Source organism: Pseudophryne corroboree, chromosome 4, assembly GCF_028390025.1.
Source record: "Pseudophryne corroboree isolate aPseCor3 chromosome 4, aPseCor3.hap2, whole genome shotgun sequence".
Lineage (NCBI taxonomy): Eukaryota > Metazoa > Chordata > Amphibia > Anura > Myobatrachidae > Pseudophryne > Pseudophryne corroboree.
Window position 1 is genome coordinate 598,365,301 of NC_086447.1, and position 23,031 is coordinate 598,388,331.

A 23,031-nucleotide genomic window follows, 5' to 3' on the forward strand; every position below is an offset into this window, starting at 1 on the left:
ATGTTTTAATACTGTTATGAATAAATGCTGACCATTCCCCTGTATGTCCTGTTTATAAAGAACAAAAAAGAGGATAGAAAAGATTGTCTCTTTGTTGGCGCACGGAAAGAAGAAAAGATTATAATTAATCTAAAATATAACTTTTAATGTCAAACGATTAAAATGATGTGAAATATTTACGGAAGAATATTATTAAATAAAAGATACTGTATCAATTAAAAGTATTCACTGTGTGTAATTTGTTATATTACCATATGCTGTGTTATTGGTGTTTATAGAACCAGGACCACCATATAATAATCTCACTATTCAGTATGAGGATAAACTTTAATAAATATGATTATACATTCAGGGTCCGACAAGTTACTGCAGCCTTCAAAATCCTCACTATTATTTGCCTCTGAGGTATATATCACAGCTTGTCCTTAATTCCCTATTATCATAACAGAAATATATGTATTACTGGGGTATTCATTAGACTCAAAAGAATAATTGATTTTCGACTTGTGCAGAAGATATTCCCCCCATTCCCCTTTCCCTTATTGGTTGTCCTGTTTATAAGGTTTATGGCTGAAAATAAATGATTGGGCCCAAACGTTCACATTTATCTTAGGCCCCACAGCTTAGTTGCTTGCTTTTTGGTAAATGTTGTGTTTTCTGAGGGAGCATCAAGTATTAGTGGGTCTTTAGTACTGTAATAATACACATGTTACTGCAACAATGGGGAATCTGCACTCTACCTGATATAACAAGAGGGGTCCAATCTTTGATCTCCACCATGGCCCCATCTAATTGGCTGAGCCTCTCAATTATAATTTCAGGATTTCCAACTGTTGTTGCCAACAGATCTTTACCCCAAGCAATAACTGAGATTTATAAAATCTTGGAGAGATTAAGTGAAACAGATAAAAGAACCAATCCGCTCATAAATGCCATTTTACAGGCTGATTTGAAAAATTAGTTAGAAGTTGATTGGTTGGTGGTACTTTATATCTCTCCGAGATATGCTTAATCTCCTCCTCTATTTGTACAAATCAACTTCCAAAGAACATTGAATTTGGCAATGAGCAGGGAAAGTTTGTAGACAAAGAGAACCTTATCTAATATTTTGGGTTTGCAATAGGACATGAGGACATGCACTGAGACCGGAGGGGGGGAGGTTCAGGGGAAATTTGCGGAAAAATTACTTCACAGAAAGGGTAGTGGACAAGTGGAATAGCCTCCCATCAGAGGTGGTAGAGGCTAAGACAATAGAGCAATTTAAACATGCATGGGATAGACATACGGATATCCTTACAAAGAAATAAGGATCAAATAAGGTTAGAGATAAAAAAATAATGTAAAAAAAAAAAAAGGGCAGATTAGATGGTCCAAGTGGTTCCTATCTGCCGACAAATTCTATGTTTCTATGTTTCTGTTTAATGTTTCAAAATCACCTTTTGTTTTTCATTTGCACTCATCTTTAGGTAGTACAAAAGTTTAAAATATATGACTTTAAATTGTATATAAGGTTTAAAGCCGCAATGTATCTCATTTGAGACAGTAGTTTAATTAAGTCCACAGATTTAAGTGAGAACAATTAGTTGGCTTGGTGGCTTCACCATGACAGCAGCTCGTAATACAGAACTATAAAATACCTGTATATGGATACGTAGCTACATTTAAATGACAGCTTTAAAATGTTTAATCAGAAGGTTAATGAGGCACAATGATTGCTAAATATGATTACTCACCAGATCCTCAGATAGCTTTTAAGTCCTATGATGTTAATATTTATACTACAACAGTCAAGTGATTAATTTGTTCCACGATAACTCTGGTTTTTAAAATTCTAGGTCTCACATGTTACGGAATCTTCATAATCAAATAAATAAAACAAGTAACCTAAAGATGGGTAGACACAGATGGAAATATTTTGGGGGGTATCCAATTACGGCCGATTCATTTTCGGCAGGGTGAAACCAGACGGATATCGCGGTTAATGACTGATGGTCATTATCGCAGTATCCTATTGCAGGCCATTTTCATCATCCAAAAATGGACCTGCGATCACGCAATAACACTTGGGATCATGGAATAAGTCCCAGATCCCATGTGTTATCGCGGCTCCAGCTGCTGCTTATTGCGGATTATGCTTCGGGTGCCTCAGGCCTGAGGCACCCGAAGCATAATCAACTATAGGTTCTGGCATCAGGGGGAGCATGCTGCATCTGGGCTAATAGGATAGACCTCAGCGATACAATTGACCGCGGGTAATTGGATACCCTTGTTTGTCTCTGTTTTATTTTAAGTATTTTATTTCTGCTATTTTCTCTTTTTGTTCTGCCAAAAATAGACTAACATTGTGGAGAGGAGATAGACAGACACACACACACACATATATATATATATATATATATATATATATATACACACACACACATATATATATATATATATATATATACACACACACACACACACACACACACACACACATATATATATACACACACACACACACACACATATATATATATATATATATATATATACACACACACACACACACACACACACACACATATATATATATATATATATATATATATATACACACACACACACACACACACACACACACACACAGAGCTCAGCACTCACCATAGTAAACATAAATAATGGGGTTTTAGTTCATGGATTGATAAATATATTGAAGCTTGCAGCCCGGTGTCAAGGGACCATATTTAACTACAAGTCCTACCCAGATTTTTAAGTACCTGGCAAATGCTGTCATATGAGAGTCAAGCTGAAAATATGCTACCTGGTTTACAGCTCAGTTACCAGGTTCTTAAAAATCTGGGTAATAGAGTGAGGACTGCCATCATAAACTGTGGGACCCGGGACTCGCATATAGGCAGGGCCCCCTTGCCTCCCCATCATGATTCCCATGGAGGGAAGGGATGAAGCGAGAGCAAGAGTGAGAGAATTGTGAAGGAATAGAGGGACATGGTAGAGAGAACAGAAGGAATAGGTGGGATAGAGAGAGGAAAAATAAGGGGAGATTCTATTTCATTCTATTACTTGTGGGAGCCAGACTGGGCCCCTTTCTGTCTGGGCCCGGGACTCCAGTACTGGCAGTCCCCCCTGATGGCAGCCCTGAATAGAGTAATACTTGTAGTGAAGTGGGGACCCTTGACATTGGGCTGCAAGCTTAAATGTATTGATCAATCCATGAACCAAAACCCCATTATTATGTATTAAGGCAAATTAGTTTACTATGGTGAGTGACAAGAGCTCTGCTTAAATAAAAAACTTACAAGAACGAAACATACAATGACATCACAGGCCACTGCACCCCAACCTAGGAATGAATGGCGAGTGCGGTAGATTTCTTTTTATATATATATATATATATATATAGGTTGAGTATCCCATATCCAAATATTCCGAAATACAGAATATTCCGAAATACGGACTTTTTTGAGTGAGATAGTGAAACCTTTGTTTTTTGATGGCTCGATGTACACAAACTTTGTTTAATACTCAAAGTTATTAAAAATATTGTATTAAATGGCCTACAGGCTGTGTGCATAAGGTGTATATGAAACATAAATGAATTGTGTGAATGTACACACACTTTGTTTAATGCACAAAGTTATGAAAAATATTGGCTAAAATGACCTTCAGGCTGTGTGTATAAGGAGTATATGTAACATAAATGCATTCTGTGCTTAGATTTAGGTCCCATCACCATAATATCTCATTATGGTATGCAATTATTCCAAAATACGGAAAAATCCGATATCCAAAATTCCTCTGGTCCCAAGCATTTTGGATAAGGGATACTCAACCTGTATATACATATATATATCTAATTGAATTGAAATATTGCATTTTTCTATTAAAAGTGTTTTGTCTATGCTAGATGTGTGAAACTAACAAAAATGAGTTATATATTATACATTCTTCCTGTACTTTGGGATTTCTACTAATAATGCTGCACACCACAGTAAAAGTGCTTGTGCTACTGTACTTTCTGACACAGGCCAGCAATGACCTCCATTCATTACCAATAGTGAATTTATTCTAACTTGCCTATGAATGAAGCAACTCGGTCTTTGACAAGTCTAATTGCAAGTCTGTTGAACCCTTCCCCAATCTGTGGTCAATGCTTTACACTTTTATTAATTTATTAAATGCCTTAACAGCCAGGACTGAAGCTACCACCACGTGAATCTAGCAATGGCAACTGTGCGTACATTGGGGGTAATTCAGAGTTGATCGCAGCAGCAAATTTGTTAGCAGTTGGGCAAAACCATGGGGGTCATTCCGAGTTGTTCGCTCGCTAGCTGCTTTTAGCAGCTTTGCACACGCTAAGCCGCCGCCTACTGGGAGTGTATCTTAGCTTAGCTGAATTGCGAACGAAAGATTAGCAGAATTGCGAATAGATATGTCTTAGCAGTTTCTGAGTAGCTCGAGACTTACTCTGCCACTGCGATCAGTTCAGTCAGTTTCGTTCCTGGTTTGACGTCACAAACACACCCAGCGTTCGCCAAGACACTACCCCGTTTCTTCAGACACTCCCGCGTTTTTCCCAGAAACGGCTGCGTTTTTTCACACACACCCATAAAACGGCTAGTTTCCGACCAGAAACACCCACTTCCTGTCAATCACACTCCGATCACCAGAACGAAGAGATTTCTTCGTTAAGCCAAACTTTTTATCAAATTTACTTGGCGCAGGCGCACCGATGCGAAGAAAAATAACGAGCGAACAACTCGGAATGAGGGCCCATGTGCACTGCAGGTGTGGCAGATATAACATTTGCAGAGAGAGTTAGATTTGGGTGGGTTATTTTGTTTCTGTGCAGGGAAAATACTGCCTGCTTTATTTTTACACTGCAATTTAGATTTCAGTTTGAACACACCCCACCCAAATCTAACTCTCTCTGCACATGTTATATCTGCCCCCCCTGCAGTGCACGTGGGGGGGGGGTCATTCCGAGTTGATCGTAGCTGTGCTAAATTTAGCACAGCTACGATCATCTTCCCAGACATGTGGGGAGACGCCAAGCACAGGACTAGTCCGCCCCGCATGTCGGTCCGCCCCACCCCCCCACCCCCCGTACAAAAGCATTGCACAGTGACGATGCTTTTGTACTTGAAGAGTAACTCCCAGCCAGCGCAGCTCCTCGTCGCTGCCCCAGGTCGCAGCAGCTGTGTGTGACGTCCCCGCAAGGTCTGGCGACGCCTGCGTTGGCTGGAAAATGCCCCGAAAATAGCGGCTAAATGCCACCGCCCAGCAAACACCTTTGCCTGTCAATCAGGCAGAGGCGATCGCTAGGTAATGATGGTCTTCGGCCGTCTGGCATGCGCCGGCTCACTGCGGTGCCGGTGCATGCGCAGTTCCGACCCGATCGCTGCCCTGCGAACAACTGCAGCGTGCGATCGGGTCGGAATGACCCCCATGGTTTTGCCCAACTGCTAACAAATTTGCTGCTCTGATCAACTCTGAATTAGGCCCACTAGCAGTTGATTTATCACTTACCTTCAGTATAAATAATGCTTTAACCATTGCCTCTACACTCTTTAAGCATTCATTATACTTTATTATATGTAATGTCAATGTAATAACCCTTTCACACCGCACAAATAACCTGATATCGACCTGGCATATTGCCGGGTCGACGCGGGTCAGCGTGCGGTGTGAAAGGGGCATAGCTGAAATCCCGGGTCGCCTGACACGACAATTCAACCTGGGAATAAAGCAGTTTTATACCTGGGTAGAATACCGGGTCATTGGCTGCGTAAATGGGCTCCCAGGTCGATGCGTCCCGGGACCCGTTTACTACAGCAGGGAGAGGCAGCGCGGAGATGATCTCATCTCCCAGCGCCCTCTCCACCTCCGCCCCTTGCTGCTATGGCAACCCGCCCGGCATATTGCCGGGTCAGGGAAGCCTGCAGCAGCGGCCAATGCCGGATCCCACCCCGGAAGGACCCGTTTCCAATTCCTGTGTGGGATCTGGCATTGGCAGTGTGAAAGGGGTATTAGCTGGGGCAAAAACTGCTGTTCAAAGCATTGCTTACCTACAAATACTTGTGGCCTTTTTGTCAACTTGTGTGGATTTCTACTCCATTACTGTTAGTTCAACCCACATTAAAGTAGCAATCTTATGATTTTTGTGCCCAAATACAAAAATAATATCTAGTTAATCAGTAACAAATATTTAAAGAGGTTCAAAGCTGTGATTCATCTGATTCTGCATCAAAATGGGAAAAGATTTTGGCCCTCATTCCGACCTGATCACTAGTAGGCTACTTTTAGCACTGCTGCGATCAGGTAGTCGCTGCCTACGGGGGAGGGGAGAATCGCTGTGCAGGGCTGTGACACGCTGTACAGAGACTGCAGAAGCAAAAAGTTTGTGCAGTCTCTGCACAGCTCAAGACTTACCCGCTGGATCCCTCCCTGCATTCTGCCAGACACGCCTGCATTTTCTTTGGCACTCCCAGAAAACGGTCAGTTGCCACCCCCGGCCGGCCTCTTCCTGTCAATCTTCTTGCGTTCGCTGCTGCAAACGCTTTCTTCATTATTTTCGTCGCTGCCCGGCGACGGCCATCGCCAGGCTGCAATGCGCCTGCGCATTGCCGCCCACGCGCATGCGCAGTTATGACCCGTTTGCGCGGCTGCAAAAAACTGCAGTATGCGAATGGGTCAGAATGACCCCCTTTGTTTGGTGTGACAGGTTTTCCTAATGAACTTGGGGGGTAATTCAGAGTTGATCGCAGCAGCAAATTTGTTAGCAGTTGGGCAAAACCATGTGCACTGCAGGGGGGGCAGATATAACATGTGCAGAGAGAGTTAGATTTGGGTGTGGTGTGTTCAATCTGCAATCTAAATTGCAGTGTAAAAATAAAGCAGCCAGTATTTACCCTGCACAGAAACAATATAACTCACCCAAATCTAACTCTCTCTGCACATGTTATATCTGCCACACCTGCAGTGCACATGAGCCCTCATTCTGAGTTGATCGCACGTAGTAACTTTTTGCTGCTCGTGCAATCAAGTTGACGCCGCCTATGGGGGAGTGTATTTAAGCATAGCATGGCTGCGATCGCTTGTGCAGCCCTGCTATGCTAAAAAAGTTTCCTGTAAAACAAGACTAGGGTCAGACTTACTTACCCTGTGCGACGGATCCAGCGACGAAGGTCCCGGAATTGACGTCAGACATCCACCCTCCAAACGCCTGGACTTGCCTGCATTCGTCTCACCATGCCTGGAAAACGGTCGGTTGATGCCCCGGAACTGCTCCCACCTGTCAGTCTTCTTGTGATCGCTGCTGTGATCCCTTTTTCTACTGGTGGTGTCGCAATGCATCTGCCGCGCATGCGCAGTTCCAACCCGTTTGCACCGCTGCGACAAACTGCAGCGTGTGAATGGGTCGGAATGACCCCCATGGTTTTGCCCAACTGCTAACAAATTTGATGCTGCGATCAATTCTGAATTACCCCCTTGATGTGGGTATAGATTGTATTTTGGCAGGCAATCCTAGTTCATGAGTGCTAGAAGAGCCTTTATAATACACACAATGCTTTGATATCTGCATTTCCCCAGTGGCAGTGATAACTGGGTTCATGCCATTACTTTTATTAGAGTGTCTTTTATCCAGTCTATAAACTTATATGCACATATATAGCAATGAAATTCAAATATGACAGTACAAATGTGGTACATGTAATTGAGATAGTCTTATCTACCCTTGCACTCATTACACACGCACACTGGGCCGTGATGTAGATTTGGAAGTAGACTGGACGTACTGTAGAAAGTTTAAGCAAAATGTTTCTATTTGGCCATATGCAGAGCAGAATGTGTCTTGATATGAGATTATGGGGGTCATTCCGAGTTGTTCGCTCGTTGCCGATTTTCGCAACGGAGCGATTAAGGCAAAAATGCGCATGCGCATGGTAGTGTGTGGAAAAACGCAGGCGTGCCAGAATAAAACGCGGGAGTGTCTTGAGAAACGGGGGAGTGGCTGGCCGAACGCAGGGCGTGTTTGTGACTTCAAACCAGGAACGAAACGGGCTGAGCTGATCGCAGTGTAGGAGTAAGTCTGGAGCTACTCAGAAACTGCTAAGAATTTTCTATTCGCAATTCTGCTAATCTTTCATTCGCAATTCTGCTAAGCTAAGATACACTCCCAGAGGGCGGCGGCTTAGCGTGTGCAATGCTGCTAAAATCTGCTAGCGAGCAAACTACTCGGAATGACCCCCTATATCTGCATGTGCACCTGGTTTGCTACTACCCAGCAGCTTTGTACTAGATGCCACTAATACACATCCAAAAGGGCATCATTTTACTTACATCCAGACCTGCATAGAACACCTTGGCGGGAATGCTCCCTCAGTGAATTTTGCCTAAGTAAGAATGCCCCATAACAAACCACCTCTTCAGTCTTCTTAACCAGTGGTGGTTTCTACCTTTTGTCTTGAGAGGGGCTGCCGCTGTCCACAACCTGCCTAAGCAGCACTGTGAAGCATAGGGGAAAACAAAGACTAGAACATGCTCACAAACGCCTGGCTTGCATGGACTGCATCTAGAAGCACATTATGGCTAGCAGCGAAACTTGCGCATGTGCACAACAGCTACTTTCTCCCCTCCATCTTCTTGGGACTGCATTAGCTGCAGCCCCTAGAAGCATATTAAAGCTGTCAGGAAGGCAGGGGAGTGGTTTCCCATTTGAAGCAATATCTGCTGATCGCAGTCCAAAGAGCAATTAGCTGACAGTGCTTTAAATGTGAAGCAACTGCACTTACAGCCAGTAAGTTACTGGAGGCTCACTGGTAGTGGCAGATTTTTACGGTGGGGGGAAGGGGGCTGCAGCCCCAAGGTAAAACCCGGAACTCATCTTAAGACAGATGCATTCAAAATGTTTATGACTCTGTATCGCCAATACTTGTGTGTGCCTATTTTATGAACAAATTAGCACAAAAAAATGCTTCGTAAATGGGTATATGTTCAACTCTGCATAAGCACTTACTCCATTTGCTGTATACACCAGACCTGTAGTGGCCCCATATTGCCCTGCCCTGTACTGTAATCGTGTGTGTGCTTCAAACTGAAATGAATGGTATGTTCATGGGAAAGGGTACTCATGCCAGCTTGCCCAGCGAGGATAGAGTAAAGAGCACAGCAGGTGCCACAAGTTGGTATCAAACAGCGGGAACCCAAGAAGGTCTGGTGAATGGAACATAAATGGTAAGCACGGCTTTCTTTTTTTAACTCTTAAGAGGGAATTCAATTGATTTACCCTGCGGCTACCACTTGGGGGCACAAAACGTAGCAATTCAATTGTTGCTCCATTTAGACGCCCAGTAGGGATGACATTTCTTCTCGCAGCCTCCTGAGGTGTGAGGAGAAATGTGCACAAATTGGGCACTTTGGATTCCCACAGCAGGACTTTAGACGGGTTTAGCCGTTTATATGCAACTAAACCCTGTCTGTTTGGGTGCGACATGCGTGATATGCTTGTGCGCCCAAACAACAATTGAATAGTGACAATTGTTTGGGCGTCTAAAATGTCCCGTTTTGACTGGATTATTAGATGCCCAAAACTACTGAATTCCCTCCTTTGAAAACTAATACATTTTTATCTTGATTTGGTGTTCTTTCATTAACTTTACTGATGCTCTAAAACACAGTATTTAAGATTTAATTAAAAAAAATGAATAGTTTTAATTAAATAAGGATGTAGTAACTGCATTAACAATGTAACTTTTGATGATATAATCAACACTGCAAGCTAACAAAATGTTGTGCAAAGCGACTAAAGCAGGTGCAAACATGAAAAAGCAGAATGCATGCATTCACCTGTGTATATGTTTATGCAACATATGTTTTATAAATTAGAAGTGTTAAATAAAATCCCCGTGACACTTCACTGTTCCTTACATACTTAGATTACCCGCATACTGCAAGAAATAAGGCGATACAGGATGCAATGTTCAAATATCAAAAACATCCTTGTTCTATCATTTGGAATATTACTTTTATATACTGCATACATGGGGCTTCAGACTCTGCAGGTAAGGTGCACATTGTTTTCTTAATTTGCTATGTATTGATGAAAATCTTATTGAGAATATTAAATGTCTTGGGAATATATATGTTTCTCGTGCTTAAAATGAAACACTGGAAGGGGTTTTTAAGTTTTTAAAATTTTTAGTTGATTTAGGGCCCGATTCAGCTTTGATCGCTGAAGTGCGAAAATCGCTATTCGGCGATTTCAACACTTCTGCACATGCGCGCGCGCACACTGCTGCTCGCATCGTAATCAATCACAGTTTAAGTGCTGGAAAAGGGTGGTGACGGGGCGGCATTGCAGCATTTTGTGGGCGTAAGTGGCGTTGGGGGTGCACGGTCTGGGCAATGTAGGCATTTCCAGACCATTTGTGGGGTGGGCCGTGGCAGCTGCGTGAAGTCACATGCAGCCGCTGTGACCCATACATAGCTAAGCTGCGCAGGCATGGTGCTATGTTAATGATGCGTGCACTTTGCTGTTCAGCAAAGTGCTGGCATTTTAGCAGGGGGTTAGGACCCGGCATTCGGGGCAGCCTGGATTTTCACAAACCTACAACTCATGCTGAATCGGGCCCTTAGGCTGCAAATAATTAGTGACTACCCCAGCATGCAGTTGGATGTGGTTTGCTAAGTCTGTGAAAACTATTTCAAGGGGATGCAGTCAAACTGTCGGCGGTCGGGATCCCCGCATTCAGGATACCAAGACACCGACATCCCAACAATGCAGCAAGCCGGAATCCTGGCGCACAAGGCTATTCCCTCTCATGGGTGTCCATAACACCCATAGAGTGGGAATAGTTCCTGTGGCAAGTGCATCGAGCTCGCAAGGGGACTCTTAGCACTCGCCCTGCTGTAGGCATTCTGGCGGGTGGGATACTGCTGTCGGAATATGGACAGCCGTCTGCTGGTAGTACATACCGAAGAGTTCGGATAGGGGCTGTGTGTGTTGGTTAGTCTATTGCTCCTGTCAATACCGCAATTGCCAACAGAGATAGCAGGTTGAATTTCCCCCAGTCACCTAAGCTCTTTGTTCTGTCTACTGTGCAGTGGCACTGGAAGATCAATAAAGGAAAGGGTCCGTCTGGCTTATGTTCTTCACCTATTTAGAGTGCTGGCTACATATCCGATAATCAAACAGTGGAATTCGCCTTTAAAATGGACTGTTCACCTTCTTTTAGTGCTATACTACATTGTGACCACATGACTTTGGGGGTCATTCCGAGTTGATCGCTCGCTAGCAGTTTTTAGCAGCCGTGCAAACGCTATGCCGCCGCCCACTGGGAGTATATTTTAGCTTAGCAGAAGTGCAAACGGTTGGATCGCAGAGCGCCTGCACATTTTTTTTGTGTAGTTTCAGAGAAGCTCAAAACCTACTCAGCGCTTGCGATCACTTCAGACTATTCAGTTCCGGATATGACGTCACAAACCCGCCCAGCATTCGCCCAGCCACGCCTGTGTTTTCCCTGGCCTGCCTGCGTTTTTCTGAACACTCCCTGAAAACGGTCAGTTGCCACCCAGAAACGCCCACTTCATGTCAATCACTCTGCGGCAACCAGTGCGACAGAAATGCTTCGCTAGACCCTGTGCAAAACTACTTCATTCGTTGTGCCTGTACGTCGCGTGTGCGCATTGCGCCGCATACACATGCACAGAATTGCCATTTTTTAGCCTGATCGCTGCGCTGCGAACAAATGCAGCTAGCGATCAACTCGGAATGACCCCCTTTGTTTCAGCTAAAATCAGCCACATAATCAATGCTATGCAAGCATGACCTGTAGTTCAAGAGGTGATTAATAGAAATGAAGCACACCAGTTACAAGCACCTTGATCATAACTTATCATGCACTTATGATTACCATAATAAAGCTTCACTCATTCCGTTCATGAAGGTGTGGAAACCATCACTGCATTATTTTGGTGAAATAATTTCCTAACAAACATCCCTTTTATACATAATGATGCATCAAGTATTTGGAGTCATAACACCTCCGCATGGCTCATATGCATTTATAGCTGTTGGTAAAGAGCTACTTTTTCAAATTCAAGGAAGCATCATAATTATAAACGGAAAAGCAATTGCATCATGTGCAGTATGCAACACATTGTGCGTTTAAATGTAGTGTCATGTAATTTAGAAAGTCTAACATGAAAGAAGGAACGAGCTGTGTCATGCACATCCAAATGAGGCGTGTTTGGCTCTTCCCTTGGGCTGTTACCGCTGCCAATTTTCTTCACATTAAAATGACAGATGACATGTTGTGTTATGCATTGCAGTGTTTACCATAATTATTATGTAATAATGACTAGAAAGCAGTGAAAGCGTCTATAATACTTAAGTAACTGATTACATGATGGTAGAGAAAATAGAATTTTGGGGGGGCATTGTTAAACCTATAAGAATAACTTTTAGTATGTTAATATGTGTTAAAATGTAATTTTAATAAGAAATACAGTTATAGTTTGCACATACAGTAGCTATAATTGACAAAAAATAGATAAAATAACATTCATAATAGTGTTCATTCTAGCACCATGCACCTAATCAGGAAGGAGGGCATATTTTATTGTTTAAGGGCAAAATGTTATACATGTTGTGTTGCTATTGTAGCTGTAGCGAAACATCACATCTAAAATTTTGCCATTAACAAATGGCCTAATTCAGAGGCGATCGATGCACTGGCAGCGATTACACTCTGAAGCCCTTTGTGGAGTGAGCTTGTGTACCTAGTGAGATGCGAAAGCATCTCACTGGTGCGATCGCCTCTGCCTGATTGACAGGCAGAGGTGGTCGCGGGTCAGGAGGGTGTGTGCCAATTTCGTTAGAATACCATTAGGGGTGACGCTGTCCGGACAACGCAGGCGTGTCCGGAATGTTGCTGGGGTGGGCCGCGGCGGCTGCTTGACATCATACGCAGCCGCTGTGACCCAAAATATTATGGGTAGCCGTCTGCCAGAGCAGCTAGGCTGCACAGGCATGGAACTACTCGGCGGGTGCGAATGCATCGCCGGCGTACAATGCTTTCGCACCTGTGCAGGGGGAGGGATAGGGCCTGACATGCGGGGCAGACTAGCCCTGTGCTGGGCATCCCCCCCCCCTTCCCCGCATGTCACGGAATCTGATTGCAGATGTGCTAATTTTCTATGATTAGCTCTGACTCACCTCCAAAATACGCTGATATATTTCAAAACTATTTGAAACGCTGAAACAATATTTAAGAATCAGATGGGACAATATATATCCAGCATATTGATTGCTTGTTCAAAACAATCCCAAAACATAAACAAGAATATTCAGAATTCCAAAAAGTTGAACACAATAAAAAAAATGACATTTAAAAATAAAATAATACAAAAAGTTTTCAAATGTGTTTTGTGCTCTTGCTGTAACCTATCATGTATCTCTCACCTTCTTTACACATACAGAGTAGCATGAATCAGATCGAAGGACTTGGTGTTGCTTCACTAAGTGTGATGTATGTGACCCTCAGTCTCTCTTCATTATTCCTCCCTCCTCTACTGATAAAGAAAATTGGTTGCAAGTGGACCATTGTGGCTTCTATGTTTTGCTTCATTTCCTACAGTCTCTGCAATTTTTATTCAAGCTGGTAAATATCTTACACACATTACATGAAAATGACAATGTCTGACATATGAATTACATTGAACAATATCATTCATGGTACCTAACTATGGGGGCATAACCAGTCATATATGTGTGGTCAATATAGAAGTCAACTATCCAGAAAATCCAAAAACAAATAATTGAGAGTATGAACCATTAAATGTCAACATATAGCTACATTTCATAGAGTGATTTCAGTATTCTGTTTGTTGTGGGTTGTAATTTTGAGAGATAATTTGCAGCAAGCTAGATGAAACCTAGGTACACCGTATCATAATATGTACATTACAAAATGGTAAAGACTCCCTAAAATCATTGTTCTTTACACCACAAAGTAAATTAAAAAAATGAAGTTTATATGTAATAAAATCTCACCTAAAATCCCTTGTCATCTATGTATTAAATAAAGGGGGTAATTCCAAGTTGATCGCAGCAGGATTTTTGTTAGCAATTGGGCAAAACCATGTGCACTGCAGGGGAGGCAGATATAACATGTGCAGAAAGAGTTAGATTTGGGTGGGTTATTTTATTTCTGTGCAGGGTAAATACTGTCTGCTTTATTTTTACACTGCAAATTAGATTGCAGATTGAACACACCCCACCCAAATCTAACTCTCTCTGCACATGTTATATCTGCCTCCCCTGCAGTGCACATGGGCCCTCATTCCGAGTTGTTCGCTCGTTATTTTCCTTCGCATCGGTGCAAATTTCCGCTAATTGCGCATGCGCAATGTTCGCACTGCGGCTGCGACAAGTAAATTTGCTAAGAAGTTAGGTATTTTACTCACGGCACTACGAGGTTTTTTCATCGTTCTGGGGATCGTAGTGTGATTGACAGGAAGTGGGTGTTTCTGGGCGGAAACTGGCCGTTTTATGGGTGTGTGTGACTGCCGTTTCTGGGAAAAACGCGGGAGTGGCTGGAGAAACGTGGGGGAGTGTCTGGGCGAACGCTGGGTGTGTTTGTGACGTCAAACCAGGAACGACAAGCACTGAACTGATCGCACTGGCAGAGTAAGTCTCGAGCTACTCAGAAACTGCAAAGAAAAATCTTTTCGCAATATTGCGAATACTTCGTTCGCAATTCAGCTAAGCTAAGATTCACTCCCAGAGGGCGGCGGCTTAGCGTGTGCACTGCTGCGAAAAGCGGCTAGCGAGCGAACAACTCGGAATGAGGGCCATGGTTTTGCCCAATTGCTAACAAAAATCCTGCTGCGATCAACTTGGAATTACCCCCAAAAGGTCTTGTTTTCTTGTTTCTCATAATCCAATGGTAAAACTTTTTTCTTTGTTGTCCATTAGTAATAAATAACACATCATAGGGGGATCTATCAAGTATTGGAGTGAGATAAAGTGAAGCAGTTGTCAACAATCAACTTCTATCATTTCAAAAACTGTGCTAGATAAATGACAGAAGCAGACTGGCTACTTGGAGTAACTACACCACTTTATCTCCCCCCATGAGATGTCACTGCCAGGGCCAGATTAACAATGGGGCGGATGGAGCTACAGCTCCAGGCCTCCACATAAAAATAGGCCCATCATCATGGCAGCATGATGATCACTAGCCACTAGCTGGCCACATGGTCACCATAAATCATAACTATTAAGATTGCATTTCTAATTTTCTCACACAATTATGCAATTTTTTTATAATTTTGACATATCGGGGAGACATTAGAGCTGATAGTGTAGGGTATGTACACGCCCATATGGCACTGGCCACACCCACACAGCACTGGCCACACCTCGCCTCTTTCTCACAATCAGCCCAGGCCCATGTGGCCCTTAATCTGGCCCTGGTCGCTGCTACCTGCTCACTAGTGACCAGATTGTTATTGTCCAGCTTTAGGAAAAACACTTGTGATAGAGCAGCTAATAACACAGGGAAGCCCACTTACTTGTTTCCCTGATATAAAGAGAATCGGGCCAGTCTTTCCAGACGGGAGTGGTCTCCCTGTTATAGTGAAAATTAGCCCCAGGTTATATAGCACTAGAGATGGTCAGTTTTATTTTTTATTAGTCCATGTTTACTAAAAGATATCTACACTGGGAAGGTACCCACCTGGCTTATTATACTGTGCAGGTGACACCTTATCAGGCTTCATTAAAACTATAGAGGTTCGCCAGGATTCCGTCTAATTACTAATGGATTTAAAATTGCATCTGTATATTGTCACGCTCGGCTTGAGTTGGGGATCTGATGACTGATCAATGACTGTGAACGAAACACTGAGGAAAGATTAGCTCAGTTTTAATGAGACTTCAATCATACACAACGGCTAGGCGATAAGACTGAGTGAATTCTGAAGGACGAAGTGTTCGTGACTAGTAAACAATGATGAAGAATACTGAATGAAGAAGTGATTTATGATTTGTAAACGATGCTGAAGAACACTGAAAGGAGAAATGACTTGTGATTTGTAAACAATGTTGAAGAACACCGAATGGAGAGATGACTTGTGATATGATGTTGAACAGAGGAGCAAACGGAGACCCTCTACTGGATAGTGGAACCAGTGGTTAAACTGCAAGAAGTGGTGGACAGAGCAAAGGACTGCAATAACAGAACTGACCACCGGACAGCCACAGCAGAACCAGGATTCCAGGGGTTAACCTGGGAGCACAGAGCTTGAGCACCTTACAGCAGCAAGTAACTTGAAGCACTAGCACCATAGCTAAGCATCCACCGTTTTTTATAAGGGAAGACTGCACCGGATTGGCTGGACGCGAACTGGGATACATATTGGCTAGGCTTGGTCTTCAACATGTCTGCTCCCTGCACAGAGGACATATGTTGAACCAGCACACAGCCACTACCTCTGGCCTCAGCCTCCCAGATGCCGCACTCCAGCAACAGGACACCGGGAAACAGACACCTCCGGCTGCCATGCTCCGCTCCCCAGGACCCGCATCCCGGCCTCCAGATGCCTGGCAGCCGCACCGGAGGACCTCGCTGCCGCAGCTCCTATCCGTCGCAGCCACACCAGCCAACCAACAGGAAGGCCGCAGGGATCAGAACCGGAGGTAAGACTCCGGATGCTGACATATATCATATCGCATTGTGTTAAAGGAAGCACGGAAACCATCAAAACCTGTTCTGGCGGCTTTCACACAATAACTGACAAAGGGTTACCGTTCTGCTTACCATATTGGACAGATAAATGCACAATGCAAGCTTCACCAAACTGTTGCATTGTGCATGCACATACAGTAACTTGCTTTCGCTGTAAAGGTGCCCATACGGGATCAGTACGAAATCCTGCTGGATGGGATCCTGGCGGTCGAAATGCCGACACCGGAATCCCGACCAGCAGAATCCCGACAGGGGTGGCGAGCAGAACGCACGCCACTATTTTATTCTCCCTCTATGGGTGTCGTGGACACCCATGGAGGAGAATATGTCGGGATTCCGGTGTCGGTATTTCGACCGCCAGGATTCCGTCTGGCGGGATCTTGACCGCATCCCGCCCATACACTAGATGATCTGTAAGGGATGATTTATTTTTAACGATTTCCCTTGAACTCCCCAGGCAGCTCCCTGGTAGTGCTGGGCAAACGATATAGTACAATGCACATAAGATATACAGGTATCTTAAGGCTACATCCAGGAGCATGCTGTCGTTGACTATAGCCTCAGATCTTCCTTGCAGCAGGGAAGATCAGAAGCACCGACCAACGACCAGCAGGACCGCGCATCGTGATCACTATAGTTCATGGACACTGAACGATCTGCACTGTTATGAACGATTTGTCATTCCTATCCGTCGAAAATGGCCAAATCGTTCATAATATCGTCTAGTGCATGGGCACCATTAGATTTGTAGATATCCTGACGTACACCTTTTAAATGCAGATCAGAGATATTAATAGGCAAGTAGCACATAATATGAGCGTACAAATGTAAGATGGGTGTATGCTTTTTAGATATCTTATTTTGGGGTGTAGTATGTTATGCTGGCGCTTGGGATCCTGGCGCCCAGCATACCGGCACCTAGATCCCGACCGTAGGCATGCAGGCAGCTAGGTGAGAGCAAAAGAGCCCTTTGTGGGCACTGTGGCGCACTATGCGTGCCACGCTATTTATTCTCCCTCCAGGGGTGTCGTGGACACCCCAAGAGGGAGAATAGTTGTCGGTATGCCGGCTGACGGGATTCCGACTGTCGGGATTCCGGTGGGAATGGTGAGCGCAAGGATCCCGACAGCCGGCATATCAAATGCCTCCCCTTATTTTGGACCATGTACTGTATACATCTTTAAATATATTGGTAAATATTTAAAAATTCCTGCAGATTCTTAAATGTTTATGCATGTCACAATGGTAATAATATCAAACACTTGTGTAAAGGTGTATGTGTTTTTTCAGGCCAACGCTGATCATTTCCTCTATACTTGTTGGAATAGGAGGAGGGCCGCTATGGGCAAGCAAAAGCACTTATATTACAATAATCGGAAGCAAAAATGCAGAAACATGTGGCAAAATATCTAAAGATGTTGTAAACCAGTACTTTGGTTATTTTTTTCTAATTGTTCAAACATGTCGTGTTTGGGGAAATCTCATCTCTTCGTTGGTATTCAACTTAACACCAAATGCAGGTAAATAAAAAATCTTGTAAATATTACATGAATGATATTTAGAATAGAAATGCTTCTATTAATTTCAGTTTTTCCCTACATACCATCCCAATACCTATGCTCACTGGTGAGTGGATTGTGACTTTCTGCGGTAATATTTTATGTGTTTACCTACTTTGAAGGTTGTTCTTGAGCATAGGACATGTCCTCCTTCCTATTCCAGGTCCTGGCATGGCAGCGTTGTTCAGGTTGTTATCTTAAGTAGGAAGAGCAGCGTGCACTCACATGTGCACTTTTCAGCACTCGCCTATATTTCTTCTTGACTATCCTGACTATTCTTTCTTCTTGACTGCCCTGACTATTCTTTCTTCTTAACTGTCCTGACTATCCTTTCTTCTTGAATATCCTGATCCTTCTGCTCCATGGGAGGGTTTTGTCCTCCCAGAGCTCACCTTAGGACACCTGTGTTATGGTTTCACAGATGTACCTCCACAGTCAAACTCCCCACCTGCTTCTATAAATGAATTCAATAAGTTCAGCAAGAAGGGAGGGATGAGGAACACTGGGAGCTCAGGAACAAAATAAAAACATTGGGCAGCAGAAATGTTATTGGAATGCCGCTGGTAAACATGTTTATGGCTAAAATTATTTTGGTTCATCTACCATTTATAGCTGAATACAAGTTAAATGCACATACAGTACTGCAGGGCTGCATTTGCATTTCATATGCACTGTATTTATTAAATAAACCACATTTTTCTCCAGCAATCAATTGCTAAAAAGAAAATAAAAAAAACTATAAGTTAAAAGACAGTTGCATACCTTCTAGAAAGCAATATAACTCTGCTACTTCTAACAAGGCTTCTGTGGCAAGTTTAACAAAACACAATTAATACATTTTAAATAGATGTCTTATCGGACATTAGTTATAAATAAATAGTAAATATTAATGGAGCTATATAGATGGGTTGGGGCTGAAATGCCAGCATTTGTGAATACTGACTGCGGCATCCCGATAGTTAGAATCTTACCCCATATCCCCCTAACCCTCCCTTACCACAGCCTAAACCTAACCCTCCCCCCTGCAGCCTAACTCTAACCCTCCCGGTGGTGCATAAACCTAACCTCCCCTTCCAGCAGCTTAAACCTAACCCTCCCCCATCCCACCGCAGCCTAATCCTAACCATCCCTGTGGGTGGATAAACTTAATCCTCTTTCCACACAGCCTAAACCTAACCCTCCCCAGCAGGCTAAACCTTACAAAAAAAAAGTGGAATTTTGTGAATGGACTCAATTGTACAGACTTTCACACACACTTTTTCAAGCGCTTCAAAGAGCAGCACCTCACAGTCAGCTGCGTTTCTAGAGAGGAGGGGACCTGTGTGCAGACTCCATTTGTGGGCCCCCTCCTCTCCTGTAGCCGTCACCGCCGCTGCTAGCGCTCTCAGCACTGAGACTCTGGCACAGTGCCAGAGTCTACAGCGCATGCGCAGGACTCTGAAAAATGGCCGCCGTGCCATTTTTCCAGAGTCCTGCGCATGTGCTGTAGACTCTGGCACTGTGCCAGAGTCTCTAGCGCTCAGTGCGCTAGTAGCGGCGGTGACGGCTACGGGAGAGGAGGGGGCCCACACATAGTCGCCGATGGACACCGGAAAGGTAAGTATAGAAGAAATGGATGCAGTGTGTGCGGTGTGGGCCCCCTCTGGACCCAGGAGCCATGTGCGCCACACACACTGCACCCATTGTAGATACGCCAGTGCTCACAGTCTAACCTGTTAGTGGAAACAGCAGAAATGTAGACAAAATAGAAACCAGAGGGCGCTAAGGTGTCAAAAACAAATGTCCATAATAAAGTTCATAAATGGTTAAAAAATGCAAATGTCCAAGTGTTCATAACGTATTCCAATAGGACTTGATTGAAGCCCCAGCCTGGGGGCGAGTGATGAAGTTTTTAGATCACTGCTTGGTTGTGCTCGGCCAAGTATTTCTCCTGAAAAGATCTCACACCAAAAAACGTAGACACCCAAGATATGGCACAAGGCCTTTGATTAATAGAACAATGTTTATTTGAACATCCAGCATAAAATGTACAGTGTAAACAATTTTCACATCATATACAAGGTGTTTTAAGGAACCAGCGTTACACCGGGACAGATGTACATTCAAGTGCCACCAACCACCCCAGGATGTGAGCTCAGTGGTGGGGACTCCCAAATGTAAACAGGGTATCCTAATCACCTTATACACCATACGCATTTCGTCCTTTAACAGGACTTCCTCAGGGGTAAATTCTAGATATAATCTCTCTCTCTCTCTCTATATATATATATATATATATAGTACTGTGCAAAAGTTTTAGGCAGGTGTGGAAAACATGATGCCAAGTAAGAATGCTTTTAAAAATAGAAGTGTTAATAATTTCTTTTTTATCACTTAACAAAATGCAAAGTGAATGAAAAGAAGAGAACTCTACATCAAATCAATATTTTGTGGAACCACCCTTTGCCTTCAAAACAGCGTCAGTTCTTCTAGGTACACTTGCACACAGTTTTGAAGGAATTCGGCATGAAGGGTTTTCCAAACATTTTGGAGAACTAACCACAGATTTTCTGTCGTGTGACACATGACCTCAAATGCGACCTGCGGGAGTGCGCAATCGCCGTACACACTGCACAATGCGGCCTATTTTTGTAGTTCCGATTCTCTCAGGTCAGACTAATCGTCATGATATTGTGCAGTCTGTACTCAGCCTTAGGTGTATAAGGGGTAGTATATCATGTATGTACATATTATATAGATACTATATATATCACATTCTCCTATGTAAAAATTTTCCCTTATATAAGCATAATTATAGGGATGGCCATTGACCATCGATGATTCAAAATCATTGATGGTTTATGGTCGATGTTGAATAATTTTTGCCATTGATGGGGGAGAACCAGATGGTTTCTAGCTATCAATGATAAAGAACAACCAGACAGTTTTTTTCCCCCTTACAATGTCTTGGGACACTGAGCATTGCTTCGCCCCCTTGACACCCACAAAGCCCTCCAGTCGCTGATTGGCCTGCAGCCCATTCCATAGTAATGCATGGATGACCATCGGTTGGTGAAATAATCGATGATTCCCTAACAGATGGGTTTTTGCCATCGATGTTTTACATCAATGGTACCATCGAGGATAGATACTGTATCTATCACCAGGGCAGAAACTAGGTGTGTGCGGAGGGTGCACATAGCGTTGCAGGGGGCATTATTGGCGGCACTTGTCAATTATCTGTTTTAATTACTTTCACTTGCAGCTTCCCCCCTTTTTAAAAACCAGCATCTCCTGACTGCCCCTGTCTCATTCCCCCACCCCTTCCGTCACTAATACCTATACAACAGTCATGAACTCAACTTGAGATTTCTTTGTTATTCAGGGGCAGATTTATTAAGCCTGGTGAAGTGATAAAGTGGAAGGGGATAACACACCAGCCAATCAGCTCCTAACTTCCATGTTACAGGCTGGGTTTGAAAAATGACAGTTAGGAGCTGGGAATAACAAACTATTATTCTCTGTGCCCAGAACACCCTTTTTATGCAGCACAGGCCTTTAGGCCTGCCTACTTGGGCCAATGGAGAATGACTAGGGCCTAGCGCCCTCTAATGTGTGCTCAGGCCTAGTGCCTGTACTCACCCATGGGCCTAGCGCCTGCCTACTTGACCACAAGTGATCTTGGCCTAGCCCCAAGATCACTATAAGAACAGGGCCCCAGTACTCCTTGCTAACCCTCAGGCCTATTGCCTGTCTGTGCTCACAGGCCTAACTCCTCACAGCCTGGTGGTATAGGGTAGATTAGATGTAAGTGCAGAGGTCCCCCGGACCTCCTACCAGAATTGTTGGCTCTCCGCCAGTCTTCTTCCTCCACTGGATCTCCTTCCGACACTGCCGGGTGTTCTCCCACCGCTGGTTCTTCTGCCGCCGCTGCCAGGCTTCTTTTTCCACTGCTGGTTCTCTCTTCTCCCGCTGCGGCTTCTTCTTTCTCCGCCGCCAAATCTTCTTTCTGGAGCTCTTCACTCATCTGTGCCCAGCGCCTGACTAAGCTCCGCGGCTCCTTAGCGTTTATTATAAGACACTGGGAGGGGTCAGAGTGATGAAGCGGTGGATCCCTATTGTCTCGCCACAACGAGCTCCGATTGGCTCGCCACGGCGGCTTCCAATTGTCTGCCTACCCATGAGCTGGGATTGGCTCGCTGTTGGCACGGGGTGTGAATCCCTGGTTGCTGGTTGGAGGAACTTGAATCATCTCGGCTTTAAGTCCCTCCTCAGCTGCGCCCGCCGCCGCTTCTCCGCCCATACAGACCCGCTGCCAATCACCACAGCCTCGTGGAGGTTAGTAATCCCCACGGCAGCTTTCTTCACACAACCACTCTAATACAGCTAAAAAAAACACACAGATAATTCATTGGTTTGTTCTGCTGTGCTATATTTCTTTGTGTATAAGAACATTAGTCTACACCAGACCTGGCCAAAAGGTAAAACACAATCTACCGGTAGCTCGCAGGACATCCACTGGTAGATCCTAACCAAATAACCAAAAACAAAACTCTGATGAGTTCTAGGGCCTCAGAAGCCCAGCTTTCAGTAGTGCAGTGTGCAGGTAGACCGGTGGGGACTTGTAGGAGTGTAGAGAGCTGTGGCGGGCCTAGGTACATTTTGGGAGTGCGGCCTAATCACTCACACCCTTATACAAATAATTGTTTTAAAAATAGGTATTTTCAGTGCCACCACTT

At 44.0% G+C, this 23,031-nt stretch overlaps 1 protein-coding gene across 1 annotated transcript in view; it reads left to right on the forward strand.

Annotated features, from left to right (window-relative positions):
• The first annotated feature begins 9,974 nt into the window (after positions 1-9,974).
• The window catches only part of LOC134910970 (protein unc-93 homolog A-like), a 78,060-nt gene continuing 65,003 nt past the window's right edge, over positions 9,975-23,031 (forward strand). Inside the window, exons 1-3 of the mRNA XM_063919361.1 lie at positions 9,975-10,064; positions 13,483-13,664; positions 18,045-18,274. Of these exons, the coding sequence (XP_063775431.1) occupies positions 9,975-10,064; positions 13,483-13,664; positions 18,045-18,274 (502 nt within the window). The remainder of the gene's footprint in view (positions 10,065-13,482; positions 13,665-18,044; positions 18,275-23,031) is intronic.